The sequence below is a fragment of the Neofelis nebulosa genome, chromosome 7 (assembly GCF_028018385.1).
Source record: "Neofelis nebulosa isolate mNeoNeb1 chromosome 7, mNeoNeb1.pri, whole genome shotgun sequence".
Classification (NCBI taxonomy): Eukaryota; Metazoa; Chordata; class Mammalia; order Carnivora; family Felidae; genus Neofelis; species Neofelis nebulosa.
The window spans coordinates 20373316-20382931 of NC_080788.1; the positions used below are offsets into that span (position 1 = coordinate 20373316).

Below are 9616 nucleotides of genomic sequence, written 5' to 3' on the forward strand. Positions count from 1 at the left end.
CCAGAAATGTGGGGCTGTGCAAGATTGGAAAAACAGTCTATTGTCCCAAACAGCAGGAGGGACTGGCACTTAAAACCCCTCTCAAAAGCCACACATCAAGACAGACAAGAGGGGCCAGGCCAACCACACAGATTAAAGGGTGCTGCCCTCCCATAGCCTGTTGTTTCCTCGGACCTCAGTCCATTAAATTCAGGGAGAGAGAGGAAAGAGTCAAGCACAAAAACCAAGGAACAAAAGCATGAGAAGTCTCCGTCTAGAAGAATTCCTTCTTGTGGATTATTTCTCTCGGATTACTCTCGGAGATTACTTCTCTTGGAACTGATTAGGAGCAAACCGACTGGAAGTCTACCACGCTGGAGACAACTGTGCTGCCCAGTGACAAGCCCAGCTTACAAACACCTGTGACTGTTGGCTCCTCAGAGGAGCTCTGAGACCCCCAGTGTGACTAATGAGGATGAGGGACAACTAGGACCTTCCCACAGAACAAAATCAGGGCCCTTGGAGGACAGTGGACAAGCGGGCTGCTCGCAGAAAACAAAGGGTGGCCAGGTGGGCTGATCTTGCACTACCCGTTGCCAGGCTGTGGGCCTCACAGTCCCTGCCAGCAGGACCTGATGCCTTCCGTACATTGCTGTCTGTGTTATTCCTTCTTTTCCTCCAAACACGCTTCCCTGTGATGGCCTTGTGAGTACCCCACCACTGCGTATACGTGCGGGATGGGCAGCCTTGTCAAGTAGTGTATTTGCTGCCAGAGTGTAAGGAGCCAGCCTGACGGGGGTGTTCTGCAACGCACTTGGACGTCCTGTGCTTTCAGCTGATGGGACCCAGAGTTGTCTCACCTGGGGAGGGACTGAGCATGTGGGATGATGAAAAGAGGGTCTCACAGATCTCTGGATGTCAGAGGGGCACACTGTGGCAGATGTGGTCCCCTAAACCATGCTTCCTCTCTTCCATGGCGAGAAGGCTTTATAGCTGGACATGCGGCTGGCAGGCAGGAGCTACATTTCCATTCTCTCTTACAGCCAGGGGTGGCCATGTGACTAAATGTGAGCCAATAGGATGTTAAATGGAAATGAAAGTGCGCCACTGAGGGGTCTGGGCCTCAAAGCATCATTGTTCTTCAGCTGCTCCTCCCCGCCTACCCCACCCCCCACCGCAGGAGAGTCCATGGGTCCATGAACTCAGCTTCCACCCCTCCCCGTGGACAAACCCTGCCTAGGGAATGGCAGATGACAAGACAGAAGGAACCCAGGTCCACCAAGGACTGCATGGCCCAGAGACATCCTCCACCAGCCTGGGCTGGTCATCTCTGGACTGTCAAGTGAGAGAATGTGATGTCTACCTCATTTAAGCCATGGTCATCGGGAGTCTCTTGCCACAGCAGTTTAGCCTAACTCAGGGGTGCACAAACTTGGACTTCATCAGAGACTCCTGGAGGGGCTCATAAACATACAGATTGCTAGTTAATTCAAGAGGCGTGGAGCAGGGCCCCAAGAATTTGCTCTTCTAAGTTCCCAGATGGTGCTAGTGCTGGTGATTTGGGGACCATATTCTGAAAAGAATTCTTTCACCAACTACTATGAACTGTCTTTTGCCCATTTCTTTATACTGGGTATTTTCTTAGGATAAATGGCTATGAATAGAATTACTGAGTCCAAGGGTTAGGGTTTGCACGTTTTTAAAGGCTTTAAAAGTCTGAGAGACTGGACCTATTTATCTGCCCTACACCAGAGTCACTTCCCCAAGACTGTATCAGTATTAACGGCTATTCATACATCTTGGACAAATCAGTAACACATAATAATTTCGTTTACATTTCTCAGATAATCTATTCCTCTGTTGAAGTTTTCTTCTTTTTCCTATTAATTTGAAAAATACTTCGAGAGCAATCATTTGTTCTATATGGTACATTTTTTTCACATCTGTCATTTTCTGTTTTATGTGTCATTTTTACACATAGCCATTTTTCTTGTTTTATTTTTTGTTCAGTTTGAATCTTTCCATCTTTTCCTTAATGATTTCACTTTACATGTTATGCTTAGAAAGGCATACACTTGCTCAGAGCAGGAACAATCATCTATGCAATCAACTCTCAGTTAACCAAGACAACAGGCAGTATAATTTAATAAAGCTATTAGTTTCTCATTTATTCTATATCCAGACACCTCACTGAACCCTTACGTATTCAGATAGTTTTTCAGTTAATACTAATCTCTAATTCACTTTTTTAGAGTTCCCTCCTTGTTAAACTGTTCTTTTTCTAACTGCCTGAGTTGAACTCATAGTCTGTTTCTTTCTATTCTTATCAGAAAAACCTTCAACACTATAAATCACTACTTTAGATATATTCCACAGATTTCTGTGGAATGATCACTACTTTAGATATACTCCACAGATTTCTGATATATATTTTTTCCTCATTAGAAGTACTTTCTAAAATTCTGTGCTTGTTTTTAGTTTGTTTCACGGGAGTTATTTTGAAGAGGTTTTTTTTTTTTCTTTCTAATTTTCAAGTTTTATTCTGTTTTGCCTTGTCATTTAATGTTTACTGAGTTCATAACTGATTTCATTTTACTCATTGAATATGAACGGTATGTTTCTGCATTTTTTTATTAAGGTTCTGAGGAACCAAAAACATGACCACAGGTCTGAGAGATCTCTGTCTATAGACCACAGTGACTGGTGAGCAACCACTAAGTCTACCTTACAGTGTTACTATTCAGACACATGATCTCTTCAGAACTGAGAAAGGCAGGTTAAAAGTATACCATTCCTGAGTGTCTATAATTTTCTATTTCTGATTTGATGTTACATTATGTAACTCAAAAAGGTTCATGACGAATAGTTATTACAGATTATACTGTTTGTCTACTTTGGAAATAAGTCCCAGTATCCCATGTGATGATTTTGGCCCTGAAATTCTGAGGTCTAATAGTAATATTATGATCACTGCTTTCTTCTTACCAGGTTTGCCTGATACAAGCTTTGCTTAATCTTTTAGTTTGGGATAACTTTACTTTTGGGCACTCTTACAACCCCTCTACAATGAAACTTGATTGTAGGGGTTGTAAACTGGTACCCTGCAGAAATGCATATTATTAAGGTTACAACAAAGAACATCTTCTATAATCAAGTAACTTTGTTTCCCAAGTTTGAGCTGGTTTCTTCAGTGTAGGACTTCTCAGTCTCCAATATGCTAACATGAAAACTGACTCTCCATGAAGAAACATAAACTTATTTTGCCTCAAAGCCCATTTTCCCAGCACATCTATTCATGGAGAGCCTGAAAAACATGGGAACAGGTTGGGAGGGGGCTGCAGAGTACAGGATATGATAGGATGGGAAAAAAAAACCCAAAAAACCACACAATCTTAACCATAGTTTTCAAAGGAAACCTGAGTACTTCAATTGTTGAAAACACTTGCTTTTTATATAGCAAGTTTATTTACATGGCAGTTTTGAGCTTTAGCTTCCATGGAATTATATTTAATGCTAGGAATTAACATTGGTCAAAATAACATAACTTCACTAATGTATCTAATTTCTAGGACAAAGTACTTATTCCAGGGTTTATACATACACCCTCACATACATCTTCAATCTGTATATAAGTCATTTTGTACATTTCTGGAGGCACTTTAATTTTCAGAGTATTTTACATATGCACTATTTCAGTTAATTTTAACAACCTCATTAGGTAAATGGGAAAAGTATCATTTCCACAGAAGATGTAAGGAAAAAGGCTTGGAAAGATCTGCCCCACTTAGTTTGAAGAACCACCCATGGTTATTTACTGGTGAGACAATAACTTGACTTGAAGTCAAGTCCAGCAAAAGATCTGTAAAATCTCATGGAAAAATCTTGATGACCAGCGTCAATGTAATGGGACCTGTCAAGGATTAAACGTTTTTCTCTACTGTATATTTTTATCAGAACTTTAAAATGTGGACATTTTAAAGAGGAAGAGGTCTTATTCTGATATTCAATTACTTATTTAAATGCCCTCTTTAGAAGCCAGAGGGAAATAACTAATGACATTTAATTTATTCAACTGAGTGGGGTGCCTGGGTGGCTCATTTGGTTAAGCGTCCGACTTCAGCTCAGGTCATGAACTTGTGGTTCACGAGTTCAGGCCCCGCATCTGGCTCTGTGTTGACAGCTCAGAGCCTGGAGCCTCCTTAGGATTCTGTGTCTCCCCTGCCCCTCCCCTGCTCGCTCACGCTCTCTCTCTCTCAAAAAAAAAAAAAAAAAAAAATTAATTTATTCAACTAAGAAAAAAAACACTTTTCACAGCCCCTGAGAACACAGTGTTACCAAGCGCTGGCACAATACTGAATAAAGAATATCTTCTCCAAATTATGGTTTACCTAATTTCAGCAGCTACTTGATAAGGTGTTGTTTTCCAAACTTCCCCTTCCACTGTTTTCCCATCAGCCACTCTCACTGTGATCACATTGCTTGTATTCCCCTTTCTGTCATTAATGGCAAATAAGAGCTGATGGTCTTTCTTCAATATTTCAAAAAGCTTCAACCTTTCCTTTATGAAATTTGGTTGATTTTTCACCTGAAAGTCATCAGAATACAAGAAAGTGAACATACACAGCCCACTTTGTTCTAACTGTTCAACCTCCAGTAAGTCTCACCCCATACTCTGCACACCACAGGTCATTTCCAAGTCTCCTTCCAGTCACTTCTTTCCTCCTTCTTAGCTCTCAGGGTCCAGCTCAGAGCCCACCTTTTCTAACTAGCATGTCTCCCTACACTACATGTTTAACACCTGTGTGTGCACAGTCCCCTGATTCAGCACCTATTTATACACCACACCCCTTTGTTCTCTACTGTCCTTCCTGTTTGTCTGATCTCAACCAGACTGACCTTCTGAGGCCAGGTATTCCTCCTTAGCTCCTGCCAAGTATTTATGCTGGAAACATGCTATTTTGATGATTTATACAGTAGCTAATTTCTTTAACACAAAAGAACAGCTGGGCTATCTCAACTTAGACAAAACAGCACTTGAATACAGCTGTCTAGCTCATCTCGAAGTTAAGACAATTTGCATCTAAAGCTAGCAAGGTTTTAAATATACTACTGTGGCCCAAATTAGCAATTATGTTTTAATTAAAGATCTTGGGCAATTAACTGTATAAGCATATTTAAATTACAAGTCGTATTTTACATTATTTCCATAGCAACAGCTTACCTCACTCTCAGGCCCACCTTCCTCCTCCTTCATTTTAGTGCTCTTTTCTTGGCTTTGACTAGAAGGAGGCTGAGAAATAAAGGTGAATTATAAATAACTCACAGCAATGACAGGAAAGAGCGACGCATTTGGAATGTGCAGAAGAGAGGCACATGCCAGCAGTCAGCAAGTGTACCATGTTGCAGGCTGGGCTTCCCTGACCACCACCTACAACTCTCAGCGGGCAAATCATTTTCTGGGGTTCCATCCTTCCTGTCTGTGCATTTTCACACACTCTTGCTAAGTACACTTAATATGTTTGGCTCTTGAAAGTTTCACCCCTAAACTTTCAACAGATAATGTCGCTGTAAAATGGTTGTGTAGCTGCTGCCAGACTTTAAATGCACTATTTTAGGAAGATGTTGCCAGTGCACCACAGTTACCCTTGGTGAATAACTCAAGAACACCCCTGAGAACAGTCTGAGAAAGCTTTCAACACAACACTTCAACTTAGGTGGCACGAAGATAATTTGTCCTTCACCGAAACAAAATATTAAAATATTGTTAAATAATAACGTTAAATATACAGACCGTACCAAGAGAACAACAAAACCACCTGTCGTCAATAGCTCAGAACCAGCCATTCATTAGAGGGAATGGAAGAGTTTATATATGTAACTGTTGGTCTTCCTGCTCAAGGAAAGAACAGAGAGTTTTAAACGCTCCAGCATTTTTTTTTTCAAACAAAGGAAAATGCTATTTCTGCTACTGAAGAAAATGTGTGACAATTTACTGGAAGAACTGCGAAATCACACCATTAAGTCAGTCTGGCGACTGCTGGAAATCCGGGGCTCCAAAGGGTATCCAGGCTACTCACTGGTTCCCAGGCCTTAGCAGGTGTACAGAGCAGCGCTCCGCGAGGGGCGGGCCCTGCAGCGCGCAGGGATCGCACCCGTCCTTCCTGCGGGACCACCGCTACCCGCACACCGTCGCTACCCGCACACCGTCGCAGCCCGCGGCACCGCCCTCCCGGGGCTCTAGGCGGCACCCGCCCGCCTTCCCCGCAGCGAGCCCTGTCGCCCAGTTACCTGCGCGCCAGCAGCCGCGCGCCCGGCCTCCTCCTGCGCCGCCGCCGCCCGCGCCGCGCTCTCCAGCTTTGCCTGCTGGCTCAGCTCCTCGGCGAGGCACAGCCGCAGGCGGGACAGGCGGTGGCGCAGGTCGCGGTTCTCGGCCCGGAGCTGCGCCACCTCCCGCGTCAGGCACGGCCCCTCGACCGGGCAGCGGTCGGGAGCGTTCAGCTGCTCGTCCCTCAGGCGCTGGACCTCCGCCCACAGCCAGCGGATGTCCTCCTCCTGCCGCTCCAGGCGCGAAGCCACGGCCTCGGCCGCCAGGGCCTCGGCCGCCATGGCAGCCGGCTCTGCACCGCACCGACGCCGCTCCGTGTGCAGCCTCTACGGCCAAGAGGGTAGCAATACCCCAGACCGGCAGAGCGAGACAGCCGCCGTTTTATATATAAGCTGAGGGAGCGCGGCGACGCGGAGAGGAGGGCTTACAAGGAGAGGCGGGGCGGGACTCTCTGCGGGTCGTGGGGTGGGACTATAGGAGCTACGACAAGGCGGGGCGACAGGGAGGGGAAGGACTATCTGGGGGGCGGGGTTACGGTGAGGGGCGGGGCGACGTAGAGGGGCGGGCCTATCTGCAAGCAGGGACAACTGGAGGTGCGAGGAGGCGGGGCGACAGGTAGGGAGGGCCGACGAGGGGGGGAGTGGCGGCAGAAGGGGCGGGGCGGGGCTCTCTTCAGGGCTGGGACTGTAGGAGCTGTGGGTAGGCGGGGCGACTGCAGGGGTGGAGTTGAGGCCGGGCACACTGCTGGGGTGGGGACACACGCGGTGGTTTAGGGCCTGGAGAGCGGCGTGGGGACTGAATAGGGTCACAGTGCTTTCATAGCTAGCCGCATATCACCATGCATTGGTTGAAACGCAAGTTATCCAAAATCTTGGGAAGGCTAATATCTCACTTCTCAGCATGGCTCTGTCTTTACTCTGGAATTCTGCCGGTCACTATTCTTCCAACTTGCATCTAGGTTCTGAATAGTGGCCATTGGCTTTCAAGCCAAAGCTGACCAAGTGCAGAGGCTGCTGGGCACAGAAGATCTCTAAGAAAAGGCGGCTAGCAATTGTTAGCTTCTCGCTGGAGACCAGGGCAAATGCCACAGACACTCTGTATACCCCGTGACTGTGAGCATGAACCTTAGTATAATTGGAACACAAATTGATTTTTTTTTTTTTAAGTACGCTTCACCCCCAGCACGGAGCCCTACTCAGGGCTTGAACTCACGACCCTGAGATCAAGACCTGAGCTGAGATCAAGAGTTGGAGCTTAACTGACTGAACCACCCAGCTGCCCCATGACACAAATTGATTTTTATTAACATTCTTAGGACTTAGAATGTGTCATACACTATTCCATGCTCTTTACAAATATTAACTCCTCTAGTACTCATAAAAACACTACTGTTATGTCTGGTAAATTGATGGATAAACCGAAGCCACAGAAAGGCTAAGTGACTTGACCAAGGTCACACAGCCACTGCATTACAGAGCTGAGATTCAAACTCAGACAATTTGATGCCAGTGTCTATGGGCCTAACACTGTGGTGTCTTTCAGTGTTGGTAAACATATGACCATTTCATATGAGATACAGATAATAAATGCCATTAGAATTCCAAAATAGGAGAGCTTAGTTGGGCTGATGAAGTTAAGACAGAGAGTAATTGCTCTGGAAAATAAAGGTTGGCAGTTATTAGAAAGGTTGAGAGGTGAATGAATGCCACTCTGGGAGCAGATTCAGCATTCCAGAGGCTGGGATGGGGCAACAAATGGGGATAAGCTAACTGGAATCACAAACAGCTCCCAGGAGGAAGTTTCATAAAGTATGGCACTAAAACCACTGTATCTTTTTATTCTCTTCCCTGGTAGGCTTCTGGACACAATTACACAGACTCGCTGCCTGTACATTTTTTTGGCTACTTCTGAACCAGCTGCCATCTGGTTTCTGATCCTTCCATCCCGCCATGACTTATGTATTGTCAAATGCATAGAAGCCTGGCATGGGGAGCCTGGCTTAGAACCCCACTACCCCCAAAAAAGTTTTCTCAGGCTCCTTTGTAATTTTTCTCTCTTGGGCCTCCATCCCCAATCTTAGGCAACCACTGATCTTCTTTCTGTCACTACAAATCAGTTTGCATTTTCTAGAGTTTTCTATAATGGAATCATATGCTATGTACTCTTTTTTTTTTTTGGCTTCTTTCATTCAGCATAATTTTAAGATTTACCCATGTTTTGGGGGTGTATATATTGTTCATTCCCTCCCCCCCATTCCCAGTAGTATTTCATTGTATGCCTATACCACAATTTGTTTTTCCATTTATCTGTTTTTGGACATTTGGGTTGTTTCCAGGGTTGGACTAGGATCTACCTGATGGTGAGCTTATTTGGTTTCTGTGGTTGTTTCCAGTTTCAGAAAGCAGAGTTTAAACAGACATACTCAGCAACCGGCAGAATTTCCACAGTGGTTCCCTGACCCATGGGCTTAAAGCTATTCTAGTAGGAAAGACCAAGTGGAAGCCACTAGAACTTTCTCAATCTTAGAAAATAGTAAACCAAAAGCAATACCACAGTCCGGGGGGAATTGCAGAGAGTACTGCCACGCTTAATGTCTTGAAAGATGCAGCATTGTGATTCTCACCAGACGTCCATTTACCTTACCTTATTTGGCCTGTGTAGCGAACAAATGGATGTTGAAGAATTGCAGTAGATTTGTCATAAATCTAATTAGACAGTGGCTCTAGTTGCAGCTGCTCTTCCAGAGATGCTATCATTGGTGGAGTAAATCAGCATAATCTCTGGCACCTCATATGTAGCTATTGATCTGGCTAATGCTTTTACTTTATACCTATTAGTTAAAGGCCATCAAAAGCAGTTTTCATTCAGTTGGCAAGACTAGCAATACATTCCATAGTTCCGCCCCAGGACTCTTTAGCTTCACATCATAATCTAGTCCACAAGGATTTTTTATTGCTCCTGCATTTCAAAGGCATCATGCTGATATCCTATCTTTCATAATATCCTGCTGATTCTACCTGGTGAGTGGGAAATACAAAACACAGTTGACTTCTGAGCAATGTGGGGGTTAGGGGCACCTATGCCCTGTATAGTGAAAAACCTGCATATAATTTTGGACTCCCCAAAAGCTTAACTATGAATAACAGAAGACTTGAAGTTGACCAGAAGCCTTACCAACAACATAAAGTCAATTAACTGTATGTTATATGTATTATATGCTACTCTTACAATAAAGTAAGCTAGAAAAAAAGAAAGTGCTATTAAGATAATCATAAGGAAGAGACAATACACTTAAAGTACTATATTGTAGTT

The 9616-nt window shown here is 44.5% G+C and overlaps 1 protein-coding gene across 1 annotated transcript in view; it reads right to left on the bottom strand.

The window, feature by feature from the left end:
* Positions 1 to 6761, bottom strand: part of TARS3 (threonyl-tRNA synthetase 3) — a 62905-nt gene extending 56144 nt beyond the window's left edge. The window contains exons 1-3 of the mRNA XM_058736788.1: positions 6268 to 6761; positions 5201 to 5269; positions 4368 to 4564 (exon numbers count right to left, since the gene is read on the bottom strand). Of these exons, the coding sequence (XP_058592771.1) occupies positions 4368 to 4564; positions 5201 to 5269; positions 6268 to 6585 (584 nt within the window). The 5' untranslated portion in view covers positions 6586 to 6761. The remainder of the gene's footprint in view (positions 1 to 4367; positions 4565 to 5200; positions 5270 to 6267) is intronic.
* Positions 6762 to 9616: the final 2855 nt, after the last annotated feature.